At 64.9% G+C, this 16,126-nt stretch overlaps 8 protein-coding genes across 8 annotated transcripts; 4 read left to right on the top strand and 4 right to left on the bottom strand.

The window, feature by feature from the left end:
• Nucleotides 1–104: 104 nt before the first annotated feature.
• MICPUN_58330 (predicted protein) lies at nt 105–3,722 on the top strand (the record flags this gene model as incomplete). The annotated part of the gene is made up of 2 exons (XM_002502333.1): nt 105–383; nt 525–3,722. 2 exons carry the CDS (start codon nt 105–107, stop codon nt 3,720–3,722), a joined length of 3,477 nt encoding a protein of 1,158 aa, XP_002502379.1.
• Nucleotides 3,723–3,854: 132 nt separating this feature from the next.
• On the bottom strand, nt 3,855–4,288 carry MICPUN_58329 (predicted protein; the record flags this gene model as incomplete). Its single annotated transcript, XM_002501960.1, has 2 exons — nt 3,855–4,071; nt 4,260–4,288. 2 exons carry the CDS (start codon nt 4,286–4,288, stop codon nt 3,855–3,857), a joined length of 246 nt encoding a protein of 81 aa, XP_002502006.1.
• A 1,493-nt stretch (nt 4,289–5,781) lies between these two features.
• On the top strand, nt 5,782–7,766 carry MICPUN_50157 (predicted protein; the record flags this gene model as incomplete). The annotated part of the gene is made up of 1 exon (XM_002502332.1): nt 5,782–7,766. The coding sequence occupies one exon, from the start codon at nt 5,782–5,784 to the stop codon at nt 7,726–7,728; it is 1,947 nt and encodes a 648-aa protein (XP_002502378.1). The 3' UTR covers nt 7,729–7,766.
• A 118-nt stretch (nt 7,767–7,884) lies between these two features.
• On the bottom strand, nt 7,885–9,417 carry MICPUN_108207 (predicted protein). Its single transcript, XM_002501959.1, has one exon. The coding sequence runs from the start codon at nt 9,407–9,409 to the stop codon at nt 7,949–7,951; it is 1,461 nt and encodes a 486-aa protein (XP_002502005.1). The 5' UTR covers nt 9,410–9,417; the 3' UTR covers nt 7,885–7,948.
• A 1,603-nt stretch (nt 9,418–11,020) lies between these two features.
• MICPUN_113407 (ring PHD BROMO family protein) lies at nt 11,021–12,268 on the top strand (the record flags this gene model as incomplete). Its single annotated transcript, XM_002502331.1, has 1 exon — nt 11,021–12,268. One exon carries the CDS (start codon nt 11,021–11,023, stop codon nt 12,266–12,268), a length of 1,248 nt encoding a protein of 415 aa, XP_002502377.1.
• Nucleotides 12,269–12,314: 46 nt separating this feature from the next.
• MICPUN_50155 (predicted protein) lies at nt 12,315–14,474 on the bottom strand (the record flags this gene model as incomplete). Its single annotated transcript, XM_002501958.1, has 1 exon — nt 12,315–14,474. The coding sequence occupies one exon, from the start codon at nt 14,472–14,474 to the stop codon at nt 12,315–12,317; it is 2,160 nt and encodes a 719-aa protein (XP_002502004.1).
• A 123-nt stretch (nt 14,475–14,597) lies between these two features.
• On the bottom strand, nt 14,598–15,164 carry MICPUN_58324 (predicted protein; the record flags this gene model as incomplete). The annotated part of the gene is made up of 1 exon (XM_002501957.1): nt 14,598–15,164. One exon carries the CDS (start codon nt 15,162–15,164, stop codon nt 14,598–14,600), a length of 567 nt encoding a protein of 188 aa, XP_002502003.1.
• A 242-nt stretch (nt 15,165–15,406) lies between these two features.
• Nucleotides 15,407–16,126, top strand: MICPUN_58323 (glyoxalase; the record flags this gene model as incomplete). Its single annotated transcript, XM_002502330.1, has 1 exon — nt 15,407–16,126. One exon carries the CDS (start codon nt 15,407–15,409, stop codon nt 16,124–16,126), a length of 720 nt encoding a protein of 239 aa, XP_002502376.1.

Raw genomic sequence — 16,126 nt, 5'->3', positions numbered from 1 at the left:
AGTCTAGTTGGTTAAAATGCGCGTTTCGTGGATCGTCGCGCGCGAATCCGCCCCGCCTGAAAGTTTCTTGGACTCGTGATCCGAGGCTTCGCCCGACCGTTAAAATGTCCCGGGGCGAGTCGGGTGAGCCAGAGCGACGGAGCCGGGGATACGCGATGGGTCTGTTCCGGCGGCGCGGCCCTCCCCAGGGGACCGCACTCCTGGATGAGGACACCGGCGATCTCGTCGTTCCCCTCACCCCGGAGGGCGAGGCCGACGATGGGGCGCCCGGTCCTCTGCCCGAGAAGATGGGGCTGGGTGACGAGGAAGTCGCGGAGGACGCGACCACCCCGGGGAAGCACGCGCGGAAGGTGTCCATCATCGCCGAGGAGGTGCGCGAAGAGGTCCCCTCATGAACCCCGTTCGAACGCCCCGTCCCATCGCCGCGTCACCCCTCGTCCGTCCCGCGCCCCCGGCGCACCTCTCAACCGACGAACGCGTTTCCCGGTTCGCTGACCGCCCGCCTCCCCCCGGATCTCCAACAGCTCGGCTCGCCCCGGACCCCAGGCGTGGAGCAGGGCGCCAAGCGATGGCTCAAGCGCACCCGCTCCCGCCTCCGCAGCGGCGGAGGCGCGGACGAGGTCATGTCCTACGCCGAGCAGATGCGCCTCGAGGCGCTCATGGAATACCAGCGGAAGCTCTCCGAGCCCGTGCTCCTCAACAACGAGGTTCTCATCTCCTTCGCGTCGCGCATGGCCGCGGAGATGGACTTTCGCCCGTACAAGACCATGACGACCATGTACTCCAAGACGTTCAAGGCGGACGAGTTCCTCCTGTGGGCCATCAGGCAGGAGGAAGTCAGGGACCAGACGGACGCCCTCTTCCTCGGCAACGAGCTCGTGTCCAGAGGCGTCTTCCTCCCCGTCACCTACGGAGCCGCCGATTCCCTCTACTGGACCCCGACTATCAAACCAGGGAACCAGACGCACAGGCTCGTGGCGAGGACCAAGCCGCAGATCGTCGCCGCGGTGCTCGGCCGGGATCTGAAAGTACTCATCGAGGAGGGCGGCACGATCGCGGGTTTAGGGCCAAACTCACCCACGGCTTCAGATTCCGCCACGCCGACAAACGACGGTCAAACCGCCGTGAGGCGAACGGCGAGCGACCCGCCGCCGGCCACCGCGAACGGCCACGGGAATACGAACGGTCACCACGACCCGCACCAAACGCGAACGACGGCGAACGGTCACCGCGACCCGCCGAGGGTGGAGAGGCGGGGGATCCTGAAGCGGTCGGCGACGTACGGTCACGGCGCCGAGCGAGGCTTCGCCGCGGCGCTGAGCGTTAAAGAGTTTGCCCGGGGATGGGCGAGGCGCCGCGCCGAGGCGAAGAGGGCCCGCGTCAAACGCTGGCAGCGCCGCGTCAGGAACTTTCGCGCCTCGGTTCGCGCGGCGACGGCCCCCGTTCGTCTCTATCTCGGGTCGACGCTCGGCCCGCACGCGTTGTTCGCGGTGACGTTTCCGCTCCTCGTCTTGCACTTGTGGCATACTACTATGTACGCGGTCATAGCGGCGTTGTGGTGTCTGCGTCACCTGGCCAACGTGGACGCGAGGCAGCGGCGGTGGGTCGAGCAGAAGGCGCGCGCGGAGGAGCTGAGAAGGTTTCAGGGTAAGAGGGGGTACGCCAAGCTGCACCCGGACGGTTCGGAGTGCGCGGATTGGTGGTCCGAGGTGCTTCGGTCGTTTTGGGACGGCTGGATCGAGTTTTGGCTCAACCGGCTGTTGACGCGCATCCTGACCAACGTGCTGGATCGTGTTCGTCCGTCGTACCTGGAGAAACTGGAGATTACCACGTTCAAGCTCGGGGACGCCGCGCCGCGGATCAACTCGAGCCGATGCTGGCGAGGTAACGAGGGCGAGACCATCCTGGAGTGGGACTTGGTGTGGCACACGGAGAATATGCAAATCACGCTCAGCGCCAAAGTCGGCGGCGCCAAGTTTGCCGTTCCCGTCCCTCTGCGCGTGTACGTGTCGAAGCTGCGAATCGCGGGTAAGTTCCGCATGGGCCTCTTCTGGACCCGCCGAAAGGGCGGGCCGTACCTGCAGAAGCTTCGCATATCATTCGTGGGAATGCCCGAGCACTCGGTGTCGATCAAGCCGATGACGAGTTCGTTTGTGGACATTCGCGACTTGCCGGGAGTCGACTCTTTGATCGAGAACGCGCTGAACAACCTGTTCACCAACGTGCTGGTGGAGCCCAACTGCGTGAACTGGGACGTGGAGAAGTGGTGGATCAACAGACCGGGCGCGAGGGAACCCGGCGCGTTGGGCCTCAACACGGACAACCCGGGTGAAATCACCGAGGCGGAGCTGCTGGCCGAGGCTGAACGCATCCAGGGCAAGAAGGGTTCGTCGTTGACCTCGATCATGGGACTGGGATCGTCCAAGCACCCCACGATGACCGTCGCCATGACGGTGCACCTCGCGGAGATCGAGTCCAAGGAGGGCGCCAAGCCGTGCAGTTTTTACGTCCGGTGCAAGCGGGGCGCCAAGAAGCACACCACCGAGGCGGCCAAGGCTGCGCCGGTTGAGACGATGGTCACCGCTCACCCTTCGGGAGGGTCCGAGCACGGCGGTTCGCAGGGCGACGGCTCGAACTTTGGGAGCTTCGGCGCCGGCGAAGAGCTCGGGCTGGACTCGCTGGCCAACCTGCAGTCCCCGGGCGGGAGCTTCGCGCAGACGCAGAGCAGGCCGGGGCACAGGCGCGGCACCTCGAGCTTTTCGCAGTTTGGCAGCAGCTTCTCCATCCAGTCGAGCACCGGAGAGACGACGCACGTCATGGAGAAGAAATGGGTGTGCAGGCCGGTGTGGGAGGAGTTCGTGCGCTTGGACGCCTACGACAAGCAGGTGGACCAGAGCGTCGAGCTCAAGGTGAGCTGCGACGACGGCTCCTCCGTCGTCGGCAGCAAGACCACCGTCGGGCGGGCGATGATCGAGAGCGTGCTCGACTACGCCGACGGCGCTCTTCACACCGTGCAGCTCCCCATCCTGCACCACAGGACGGGCGAGGAGGTTGGCCTGCTGCACTTGAGGCTCAAGTGCACGCCGATACTGCCCGACCTCATCGCGGCGGCCAAGGATAGAAATCCGCACGCTTCGCTGCTTCGCAACCCAAAGACGTACTCGAAGCAGTTCGCGATGTCGGCTTCGGATTACATGGCGGCGAAGGCTGCGGGCATGGCGTCCGCGGTGTCCGGGCTGATGCCCTCGGTGCCGGTGCCCAAGAAGTACGTGGACAGCGCGGCGAAGACGATGACGAAGACGGCGATAAGCGCCATCAACGCGCCCGCCAAGCAGGGTCGATGGGCGGTGCGGTCGGTGTACAAGGGGTGCAAAAAATTGGTGTACGGCAAGGCCAAGTACAAGGAGATGAAGAAGGTCAAGCTCGAGCGCGCGCTGCGCGAGGCGCAGGAGGCTGCGAAGTACGCGGAGGCGTGGCAGCAGAGCGCCGCGGCGGCGGCCGGAAAGAACAGGTGGAGGCGCTCGTCAAGTCGGGACAGGAGGCCGGACACCCCGTCCAAGATGAGCGACATCGCCGAATCGCCGTCGGGGTCCGAGGGTACCCTCGCTCGGCAGGACTCGGACGCGTCCACCGCGTCCGGGCAGCGCGTCCGGCCGGTCAGCTTCGCGGAGGCGCCGGCGGAGGCGGAGGCTGCCGCGACGCCTTCCACCCCCCGCGCCTGAGCGCTTCGTTTCGTAGCGAAGGCGGCTACCTCGGCGGGTGCCGTATTTATTATTGAACAAAGACTAATTAACGATGTGGTAGACCTAAGGAAGCTAAGTGAGTGGTGTTTCCCCGCGCTCGACCGCCGCCGATCACGCGGTGCCCTTGGCCTTGGGGATGTGCTCGAGCGCCTCCATCGCCTGCACGCTGTTGCCCCTCACCACCACCATGCCGAGCGGCTCCTTGTCCGGGCCGACGTCGTTGTGCGCCTCGTCGAGCACCAGGTTGAGGAACTGATCGAAGCCGCGGAGGACACCCACGACGCCGCGGTTGCCGTTCAGCTTCAGCCGAAGCTTCTTGTCCATGTACCTGATCGGACGCGGGAGGGGTGGCGTTGGGTCAGACTATGTCGGCCGCGGGCGGACGGAGCGAGCGAGCGGAGGATGAGGCCCGGGGCGTAACCCTAGGAATCGGGGGCGGATTCGAGCCCGGTCGGGTGGACGCTCCGCCTGCGGGGATCTCGGGACGACGCGGTGAATCAGGGCGCGGGAACTCACTGCTTGAGCTCGGGGACTGCGACGCCCATGTTGAAACGACCTCTGATGCGACCGCGCGACCGGGTACGCTGCGAGGAATGGCGGGCGCTGCCCGGGGAGAAATCACGTCACAGAACCGGGAAATTTCTCTCTGCAGGTGCCAGCGAGTGTTGCCCTCCACAGCTCCAGTTGGAATCTGTGAGATGTGGAAGGTTTGGTTCGTGGACCAGAAACGCGAGTCTCCCACGCGACGACGCGCGTTCAGCCCCGGACGCCCCGCCCCGGGGAGCCCCGGGGGATGCCGATCTCACGGTCCCGCGCGTTGATCGCGTTTCGCGGCGTGCGCGGGGCCCTCGCCGCGGCGTTCACGGACAGGACCGCGCTCAAGGCCGCGGTGTTGAACTGCCTCAGCGCTTTGGCCTCCGGGGCGAACCACTTCTCGACGGACACGAGATGCGCGAACCCGAGCTCGTCGCGAAGCGGCACCGCGGGTTGTGACGACCCGGGAACCTCGAGATGCGAATATCGACCCGAAACATCGCCTCCCGCGGCTCATGACCTCCAGGGCAGCCTCGGCGACGGACAATCGGTAGGAGGGTTCAGGCGAAGCGGGCGGTCGTCGGTGTCAGCATCGTCGCGACACCGTTTGCGCTGGACGCGCGTGTCGCTCGTCGTCCTGGCGCTCCTGGCGCTGATCGTCGCGCCGGGTACGATCTTCGCGGTCGCTGTACAGCCGGGTGACACCAGAGAATTCGCGTTCCCATCGGCCATTGACCATGTGTGGTGCGCGTTTACAAAGGTCCACATCCCCGACCAGGAGTTGGTGTTCCTGTCCGGTGGCTTCGAATGCACCTCTATCGAGACGTATCGCTCCGGTGGACGGAAAAAACATGCGGTCATAGTCGATATTGCGGCGGGAACATCGCGCGTGGCCGCAGACAAACCGACCGCCACGGCATTCCATCAGGCACTCTTTTACGATGGGAAAGTGTACACGGTCACTGGCGACATAAATCACGTGGATAACCCGACGGACGCAGTTGAGATATACGACTTGGCGACAGACACATGGTCTGCTGGTCCAAGCTACCCAATTGCTCTGAGTGCGTTACAGTGTGCCATCCATCAATCCGTGGTCGTGTGCGCTGGAGGATACAAAAGCAACGGATTCTATGCCACTGCCTACAAAATAAATCTCGCGTCGAGTAACCCAGCGTGGGAAACGCTTCCAAGTTTGTCGGACTCGCGCGTGCACCACGGCATAGCGGCTGCGAATGGATATTTTTACGTGATCGCAGGTTACTGCGCACACTATTGCTACGCCTCGACGGTTGAGACTCTCGATGTGAATAATCCTACGTCATGGTTGTCAACGTCAGTAAATACACCTGATGCAAGGATGAATCCGTTGTGCACATCCACGTCAGGGAAGATATATTGCATTGGAGGTGTGACCAACAGTCCTACACGAAGAGTTGAGCACTCATATCTCGTAGCAGACGCGGTAAATCCAATAACATCGTGGACAAGAGATAATACGGACATGGGAACGCGTGAATGCATCAGCTCTTGTGACAACATCCTTAATTCGGCGGACACGGCTTTCTATTCAAGTATCACGGGACTGACAGTTACTTCATTCACATCATCCTCTGTCGTGTTGAGAACGATAATTGCGCCACCCGTCTGCGATGCGTCTGGGGCCATCGACAACGGCGCTCCCGGCTCAGGCTGTACCTCTACCCTCGCGGACGGCGCATCGTGCACCCCAACGTGCAACTCCGGCTACACTCTCTCTGGGACCAGGTCGTGCACAGACGGCACCCTCAGCGACACCGCCGTGTGCAACGCCAACCCGTGCGACGCATCCGGCGCCATCTCCAACGGCGCTGCTGGACCGGGCTGCACCTCCACCCTTGCACATGGATCGTCGTGCACGCCAAACTGCAACACCGGGTACACCTTATCAGGACAAAGGTCGTGCAGCGTCGGCACCCTCAGCGACACCACTGTGTGCAACCCCAACGATTGCGCTGCCTCCTCGGACTCGACCAAGGACGGGAGCGACGGCGCACTCCACTGCTCAGCGGAATACGGCACAATCGGCGGTACTACCGGCTCATGCACGTGCACATGTAAAGCAGGTTATGGAGGAAGCGGATGCGAGACCGCCGGCGCATGCAGCGCCTCGGAGGACTCGAGCAAGGATGGAAGCGACGGTACCATACACTGCGTCAACAACCGCGGCACCGTCAGCGGATCAGCGGGATCTTGCAAATGTGAGTGCAAGCCCGGTTACGAGGGAAGTGGCTGCGAGACGGCCAGTGCGTGCACTGCCTCCTCAAACTCAACCAAGGATGGAAGCGACGGCACACTCCACTGCTCAGCACAATACGGCACAATCGGCGGAACCACCGGGTCATGCACGTGCACATGTAAAGCAGGTTATGGGGGAAGCGGGTGCGAGACTGCCGGCGCTTGTTCCGCTTCCTCAAATTCGACTAAGGATGGGAGCGATGGTATTTTGTACTGTATCAACGGCGGCACCGTCAGCGGGAGTGCTGGGTCTTGCAAGTGCACGTGCAAATCCGGGTACAAGGGTTCGAGCTGCGAGACTGCTATCAACTGCACAACCGCGCAGTATTTCGACGGCAGTGCATGCCAAGCCTGCCCCATCTTCTCGAGCAGCACGGGCGGAACCTCGACATCATGCACGTGCGCAGCCAACACTTTCGCGTCCAAAAGTGGAAACACTTGGTCCTGTGCGAACTGCACGGTCGGCGCCACCAAGGAGGCCGGCTCGGTAGTCCCTGGAACTGGAGGTGGGGAAAAGGAAAAGGACGTGTGTACAGCTTCCCCGACTCCCCCGACTGAGACGGAGAAGGAAAAAGCCGAAAAGACTCGTGATACCATGCTCAGTGGCATCAAGAATGAGAAGATGAAGAAAAAAGCCAAGCTACTTGCCGACGCCGCCACCACCGGGAAGAAGGTGAGAAAGATGTCCACCAAGCTCACGGCCCCGGACGAGAACACCGCCTGTTCGGACTACTATGCAAAGGCGGGGATCTCAAGCTCACTCGGCGCGTGCATCGCGACGGTGGCATCCAGGCGGCGAGGCCGCGCGCTCACGGCGATGACGTACGATGTCTCGGTGTTTTTCAGCGACGCCGAGGTTGATGACTCGACGCTAACAGCCGCCAAGAACGCTCTAAAGGCGGAAGGCATTTCTGTCGAGGTGAACGATGTCGATCCCATCGTCGAGCTCGGCACGATCGAAGGTGTGGACTCAAGCACACTGGAGACATTCAAGGCACAGGCGACCGCTGCTGCTGCGACGATGCCCCCCTCGCCGCCTCCACCCCCCGTCTCTTCGCCGCCACCGCCGCCTCCACCACCCAATCTCATCAAAGATGATGATGACGCAGCTGCCACGCCGCGTGATTTCCTCGGCACTATACTACTTGCGTGCGTGACTCTTCTCTTGTTCTAGCGAGCTTGCGGCAGTGAAGTGGAGATCAGAATGATACGAAGGTACGAAGGTAATGTGCAGCTGGGAATCTGATGTCCGCGAGAACACCACAAGTAGTAACCCTTAGCTTAGATGACGCGGGCGGTTAACGCTCTCATCTGCGAGAATTGACATTTTAGCAAGACAAATTCTTCTTCATTCATCAGGCAACGCTGGGGAGGATGAGCCCCCTCCCGTTTATCTACCTGGCCGGCAGTCCCTCCCTCGACGCCGACGCCTTCTTCGACTTCCCAACCGACCCGCCGACGCCGTTCTTCTCCCGGAGCGGCGCGCGCTGCGATCGCCCTTCTCGCGCGGCGGCGGCGGCGGCGGCTCTGCGCTCCGCGACGGCGACTTTCGCGCTCTCCATCGACGACCCGTGGTGCCCGACGCGCCGTGCGTCCAACGTCAGCCGCACGTCCCCGCCAGCGCCGCCCTCGTACGCCCAGTTCCACGTCGGCCCTCCACCCGCGGCGGCCAAGTTCGTCCACCGCTCGACGATCGTCCCGGGATCGTCCCTATCCGGTCGGAGCTGTAGCCGCCACCCCGCCGGCACCACGTATCTCGCGTCGCCCTTAATCGTCACCCCCTTGGCGTCAAACTCTCCGTCACCCTCCACACGAATCTCGCAGCACTCCGTCCTGGTGAGCTGCGCGGACCAGATCGTCGTCCCGTCCGCGTGCCAGTCGACGCCGGCGTTGGTAATTTTAACGTCGCGCAGCCGGCATCGGCCGCATTCGTTCTCGTCAAAGACGAGCGTGGGCGCCCCGCTCGGGGTTTGGCGCGTGGCGCCCAACGGCGAGTCCGCCTCCACGAGGAGTGACCCGGTGACGTGGACGTCCGCCCACTCGATCTCGGCAATCTCGAGCCGCACCTCGGATCGTTCGCCGATGGACCCGCGCGCGATTTTTTGCTCCGTCACCTGCCACAAGGGTCCGATGGCGGGGTTGGCGCAGAAGATGAACCCCGGGCCGTTTGCGAGGTAATCCTCCACGGTTCCCGTCTGCGGGGGCGGGTGCGACACCCCGCACCTGTCCAGCAAGTCCGCGGCGTTCTTCACGAGGTCCAGGAACGATCCGTCGGGTGTCTGCGCCAGGTTGGGCGGCGACTGGTCGGGGTTCCGCTTCTTCTTGGCGCTCGAGGTGATGCGCCGTCTGAGGGTGTACAGCACAAAGGTGGGCAGGTCGCCCCATCGCGAGGGGTGCAGCGGCGTCCCCTTGGACCGCTGCGTCAGCACGTCCGCGATGTTCTGCATCGACGTCTCGAGCCGTCCCCCTTTCGTCCCGTCAGCCATCGCCGGTTTCGACAAGTTCACGAGCATACCGGGGAAGGCGCCCCTCGGGGAAGACAGCAAGCCCTCGCGGATCTTGCCGAGGCCGATGTAGAGGACGTTGGTGTTGGCGGGGAACGCGCTCTCGTCGCTTCCCTCGTCCACCGGCGTGTCATCGATGCCGTGCTGCTCCAGCACGGTGTACTCGACGTTGGATATCCCGTACGAGTACTCCACGTCGCCCGTGCCCTCGTCCCTCGACCGGCGCTCCACGAGCACGTTGACGCCCTCGCTGGCGCCGAGGTGGCGCTCACAGCTGGCAAAGCCCAGCGCCTTGTCCTCCCTCGCGCCCACCCCGGCGAGCGCGAGGATCGTGGTATCGGTGCCCGCCATCGGGTTGGTGATCTGTCGCACCGTCGCGCCCTTGCGGCCCTTCGCCTCCAGCCAAGTGAACACGCCCTGGTCGTGCATCAGCTTCCAAATCGCGCCGTGGCCCCCGGGCTTGAGAGCCACGCTCAGGTCGTCGCCACCCTCCGTCACCCACTGCCCGCCCCGGGTGGTCACCACCGGCACCAAAGGCTGCTCGAAAAGCCTGAAGGAGTTCTCGCCCCGGCCGAAGAAGTTCTTCTGGGACATCAGCGCGGATATGCGCCGGTGGTTACCCTTGGCCGCCGACGTCATCACCGCGACTGGCGTGACGTGCTGATGCCCGAACATCTTGTAGTACAGCCACTCGCGCGCGGTGAGATCGCGGATCAGCCCCTCGATCAGGGTCCGGCCGTTGTACGACAGGAGCGCCGCGGGCAGCGACTCTCCCGTCATCTCGTCGACGAGCCCGAGTCGATCGCCCGCGCCGCCCAAGGGGTACACCTCGGCCAGCCTCGGCAACTCCTCGAGGCCCCACATGGCGGCGCGCGCGGCGAAGGCTCCGCCGTCCTCGCGCAGGTCCGGTCCCACCGGCCGGTGCATATCGATCGTCTCCGTGACCGCGCGGGCAGGCGCTTTCACCTCGTCGCCGTCCGTGGCCACGGCGCTCATGAAGGACGGGGGCGGGCCGCCGAATTGTTCGTGGATCAACTCCAGCGCCGCGAACTGGTATCCGACCACGCCCCCCAGCATGTCGTAGAACGTCTCCACGTTTCGCAGGGTCTGCACCAGCGGGCGGATGACGTTGGCGATGGTCATCGGGTCCTGCGTCGACACGTTTTCGAGGACGTGAACCTGCCCGGCGGCGACGGCGCACTTGAGGAGGTAGGAATCCTCCGAGCCGATGTTGGAGAGCACCCTGGCGACCGGCCCGTTGGATGCCACGAACGCGCGCACCGTCGGGTCCGCGTCCACCACCTCCGTCTTCATCTTGAGGTCCCCGTCGCACCGCAACAGAGCCTCGCGCAAGGGCGCCAGGCGTTCGAGCTCGGAGCGCTGGGACTTGAAGTGCGCGTCGTTCTCCTCGGAGGTTGCGTACACGCCGGGAACCGCGGGCTCGGGCACGGACGCCGACGAGGGCTCGGCGGCTGACGCGCGGGTTGGGGCGATCGGCCGCGGCCGCCGGCGACCCGATCGGCCGCGGGGGATGGATCGGAGCGGCACCCTCGCGGCGGGACGGGTGGATACGAGCGCGGCGATCGACGTCGCCGCGCGCTCGCGCGACGGTCCGCCCCGAGATCCACCCCACACGAGCGCTTTCCGCCCGCCGTGTGGAAGGGCCCGGGGGGTGGTTGGGGACGGGAGCCGCGCCCGTCCCGGTCCCGTCGTGACCGTCGCGGCGGTGGGTGCCGTGACGAGCATGACGGGTTAGTCGTCTAAGTCGAGGCCAACAGCCCGTTCGCGGCCGAGAGGGGATCGCACCCGGGCAAGCGCGCGCCTTCGCTGTGGCCGAGGCGCGGTGAAATTTCCAGGCCGTCTGTGGTCCTCAGGATTTTACGGATTTTACCGCCAAACGAGAGAGTTTATTCCATTTCGTGGCGGCATCTCATTGGACGAAAGCAAAAATTCTTCACAGAGATGCCTTTTTGTTCTTTTCTGTATGATACGCAGTTAGGAATCTTAACCATAAACTTTGAAAATTGCACACTTTTTCGTGCCTTCGCCCCTGTCGCCAGGCTGGGACAGTGGCATTTCCACGCGGCGGTGCTTTTTCCGGTTCTCGCTGCGGATTTCCAGCGTTGGTTCAAGTTCAAAACCGAAAACGAAACGTCGGGTGAGACTTGGGCATCCCACGGCAACCGCCGGACCATGGCCATGTATCGGAAAGGGTCGCGGTACTTCGCCGCGCGTCATGACGGTTCCTATTCCCTCGCCAAAGAGGTCCGAGCCCTGCTGCGCGAGCTCAGGTGCGGCCGGGTTCAACCGCACGTCTGTGCTCTGGACAAATCGGACGACGACGACCTCCAGGCGGTGGAGTGCGCCGTCTGCCTCGACGCCTGCGTGGACCCCTGCACCCTGCGCGGTTGCCCTTCCGCGTCGTCGCACACGTTCTGCCTGAGCTGCATCACGAGGTGGGCGGAGGTCGCCACGTGGTGCCCGCTGTGCAAGCTGCGCTTCGACGCCATCATCCCGCCGAATGGCGAACCCATCGAGGTTCAGGCCAGGTCGCCCGGGGACGCGCCGAGGGTCGAGGCCGACGATGTGGTGGGAATGGACGAGTACGGTAACGCCGTAACCGCGAGGGAATACATCGAGTGCATCGACGCGAAGCTGTGCGAGGTTTGCGAGGGGGGCGCCGACGAAACACAGCCGGGGATGAGCGATGCGGAGACTTTGCTCTGCGACGGGTGCGACTCGGCTTGGCACATGGCGTGCCTGCGCCCGCCGCTGACGACGATCCCGGAGGGTGATTGGATGTGTCCGGGGTGCGTCAAAGACGCTGAGGAGAAGGAGGCAGAAGAGGTATCGATCGAGGAGTCGGATGAGGGAGAGGAGGCTGAGGAGAAGGAAAACGAGGAACCGTCGGCGAAACGGACGAGGCGGGCGGAGCTCGTCGACGTAAGGGACGGTGATGAACAGGAGGCGCTCACGGACTTGTCGGACTTGTCGGAGGAGGAAACGGAGGAGGAATCACTGAAGGTGCTCGGCCAAACCTTAAACCAACTGGAAGGAGTACTCCAACAACTACCGGAGATACTCCAAAGACGACAGGAGACGAACGAAATGTTGTTCAGGGCTGCACTCCAAAGACAAACGGAGGCGACGAGGGCTGCCGACTTCGACAGATTCCGTTACGCAGCACAGAGCGAGCAGAGTGGGTGTTGAACATCTTGCTAGTAGTAGTTTGCCCAACGCCCAAACGCGTCGTCAATCACAGCCGCGTGTTGGAGCTCGTGTCCGTGTTGGGCATCTCCCGACCCTCCGGAGCTCTCAGGAACCCTCGCTCGTTCAGGTACGTTCGCATGCGACTCACGACCGGTCTGCTGTCCGCGTCGTCCTTCGCCTCCAGGGTGGGCAAAAACTCTCGATCGACGACGTCCAGAATCTTTCCAAACTGAGCGCCGTACGCCGACCACAGCGCGAACCCGGCGTGTTTCACGAACGACTCCAAAGCCGTCGCGGAAAACCTGTTGGGCGGGACCCGATTCACCAGCCTCGAGACCCACGCCCACGCGTGGTTTATCCCGTGCGGATGCCGCGGGTTGTCGCACTGCGTGTACGCCGCGTAGAACAGCATGAACCCCTGGATCCGCCTGCAGAAGTTATCCGTCGTCTCCAGCTTGGGCGGCGCGCCTTCCGGTAAATCGTTCGGCTGCTCCTCGGCGGCGACGTATCCCATGAGCTTGAAGTACTCGTCGTCGCTGGCGTACCGGCCCTGGACGAACGGGTAGTACTTGGGCACCGCGAGGACGCAGGCTTCGTGCAGGAGCGCGATCAAAACCCGGCCGAACGTCGCGTCAAAGACGGCGACGCGGACGGAAACCTCCGCCAACGCAAACGCGAAACGGTTCAGCTTTGAAACCTGCGAGTCGCACTGCGTCAGCACGCGCTTCGCGAGCGAGACGGTGGCGAACGTTCGCTGGATCGACCCGGGCTGGAACCCGTTCAGGAACTGCGCGATGTCGACAGCCTTCTTCTCGATCTGCTGCCGGGTCGCCGCGATCTGCTGGACGTGAACCGTGATGTTGTTGTTGATCACCCGTCGCTCCCTCTTCGCCGCCGGCGCCGTGCTGTACTCGGCAACCTTCGCGCGCGCCTCGGCGAGGAGCTTGGCGAGCTCGCCCTCCTGTTTAGACGCCTCGGCGGCCACCTGGATCTTCGGCACGGATCCCGAAGGGAGTCTCTGGCCGGTGACGACGCCGGTGCGGCGCTCCTCCTCCGCTCGCCTCGCCGCTTCGGCAGCCGCGTCCTCCCTCTCCTTCTTCGCCTTGGCCTCCGCGTCCTCCCTCTCCTTCTTCGCCTTGGCCTCGTCCGCGGCCTTCTTGGCGGCGGCGGCGGCCTCGTCCGCTCGTTTCTTTTCCTCCTCGGCGCGCTTCGCCGCTCTATCCGCCTCCTCGGCGGCGAGCTTCTGCCTCTCCGACTCGGCGGCATCCGCCGCGAGCACAGCCTTCACCGCCGCGTCCCTCGCGCGCCACCTCGCGTCCATCTCGTCCAGCTGTCGCTGCTCCTCCCTCTCGGCGGCCGCGGCGGCCTCGGCGTCCTCCCGCGCGATGGACCGCGCGAGTTCGTCCGCGAACCGCGCGAGTTCCGCGTTTGCGCTCTGCTCCTGCTCCAGCGCCCATCCCAGCTCGAGCTCCAGCGCCTCCTGCCGCACGCGCGCTCGTTGCGCGGCGGCGGCGCGACGCGACGCCGCGCGCTGGTGCTTGATGTTGCGCGCGAGTGACACCGCGCGAAGCCCCGCGTCTCCGTACGCCAGCGCCGCGGGATCCGCGTCGTCGACCGTGACCCCATCCACGCCCACGAGATCGTTCGGGTCCCCCGGGGCGAGGTGGAGGCGCGCCTCGGGGGGCCACGCGTGCGACGGAGATCGGGGCGGGATCAGGGCGCGCGCGCCGCCGATACCGAGGCCGCGCGACGGACCGGGCAGACCCGAGGGCGAAGCGCGCGCGCCCCGGTCGCCGCGCTCGCGGACGTCCCCATCGTTCCCGCCGTCCAGTCTCCCTCCCGTCGAGTCCCCATCCTCGTTCCCGTCCTCGAGGCGCAGCCGCGCGACCCGCGGGGACCCGCCCAGGCCCCCGAGCGAGATCCGTCCGGGACCCGGGGTCGACGCGCCACCCGCGGTCCGCGCGATCGGGACGAACGGGGAGAACGCGGTCGTCCCGGCGTTGCGCTCGTGGAAGCCCAGCACGCTCCCGCCGTAAAGCCCCGTCGGCTTGCCCAGCGTGGACACCAACGACGACGCCGACCGATCGCGCGTCGCGGTCCCGGAGGTGGGTCGCCGCGGGGATCGGACGGCGGGCGACACGACGACGCCGAGGAGCACGTCGTCCTCGTCGTCCGTGTCGTCGTCGTGCCAGTCGGGGATGGCCATCTCGACGGAGACCTCGCGCCCGCGCGAAGTGTCGACGACGGCGCGGCTGATGAACGGTTCGAAAAAGGATGTGTCTACGATATTACGCTACACTCGCATCCACCCGCTAAACTCGCGCCCTAGTCAGTCCCCTTTCCACAGCTCCGCCTGTCTTCCCGCGCTCTTGACGTACTTTGGCAGGTGGTCGGGCACGTCCATGATCCTATCCGCGTAGTACATGTGATGGGTCGGCGCCATCGCGGCGTCGTCCCTAACGGCGTCGAGCATCGCGAGCGGCACCGCGGCCATCTTCCCCTTGGCCAGCGTGGCGTACACCGGCGACTGACACGACGCGCACCTGTGACGCTCGACGGCGGGTGATGAGGCGTACGACGTGAGACTCGGCGTAACGCTCGAGAACTCCCCCGAGGAAGCCGCGTCGCCGCCGCCTTCGATGTCGTTTGCCACCACTGATACCTGGGTAGCCTTCACCAACGCCTGCGCCGAGAACGGCGCGCCGGAGAGCTTGCGGCATATCACGCAGTGGCATATGGACACCGCGGTTGGTTTACCGGTGAGCACGACGGAGACGGCGCCGCAGAGGCAGGTACCGGTGCGCGTCACCGCGTCCACGGACGACGCATCATCGGCTCCAACCTCGGCTCCAACGTTGATGGACATCGACTGAAGTCGCGCGGAGGGCGCCGCCATGCGGTGGGTTCGGAATCGGGCGACGCGCCGCGGGGCGAGGAGGAGGACGCGACGCGCTGCGAGAGGCGACGCGAGGCGGACACCCAACGCGGACATGCAGCCCGGGGTTGTGGCTCGAGGTGGCTTCCGAGGATTTATCCGAGTCGGATGATTCCTCGTTTCGTTCGCGAAACCTACTCCTCGCCTCACCTCACTCGTCACCGCGCGAGACCGTGCCCGCCCGCTCCGCGGTTAATCGTCACATGCCGCAGGCGCTCGCCCGCGTCGCCGTCTCTGGGCTCGGGGCCGGGGCTACCCTCGACCCCGACTCCCGTCGCCCCGCCGCGCGGCGCACCCCGGGACCTTCGCGCGCCCGGTCGTCCCGCGCGGGATCTTCCGTCGTCGTCCACGCGTCGGGCGACGGCGCCGCGCACTCGGGCATTGTCGAAGAATCCGTCGTGCACGGCTCCAGCCTCGCGTCCGTGGGCATCTCCACGCGCAAGAAGTCGGTCATCTCCGAGCCCCGCATCGGAACGGATCCCCGCCCGCTGAGCGAGCGCATCGGCATCCAGGGGGTGCACCACGTCGCAGTCATCGTGCGCGATCTCGCCGTCTCCATGGAGTTCTACCGGGATTTCCTCGGCCTGCCCGTGAACCCCGACAGGCCGAACGATAAGCTCCCGTACGACGGCGCGTGGCTGATGATGGGTCCGGAGATGGTCCACCTGATGGAGCTGCCGAACCCGGATCCGACGGACGCCGAGTTCAGGCCCGCGCACGGGGGCAAGGATCGGCACTTTTGCATCGGCGTGAAGGACCTGGCGCCGCTGACGGAGGCGCTGGAAAGTAGGGGGGTGCCGTTCACCGCGAGCAGGAGCGGTCGACCGGCTATTTTCTTCAGGGACCCGGACTGCAACACGCTGGAGGTGGTGGAGGGGCTCGAATGGCGGGACAAGAGCAGCCCTCGGTTCGTCGCTCGATGA

The sequence above is a fragment of the Micromonas commoda genome, chromosome 5, assembly GCF_000090985.2.
Source record: "Micromonas commoda chromosome 5, complete sequence".
Classification (NCBI taxonomy): domain Eukaryota; kingdom Viridiplantae; phylum Chlorophyta; class Mamiellophyceae; order Mamiellales; family Mamiellaceae; genus Micromonas; species Micromonas commoda.
The sequence above is the reverse complement of the archived record's forward strand: the minus strand, read 5'-3'. Positions and strand labels throughout refer to the sequence as shown.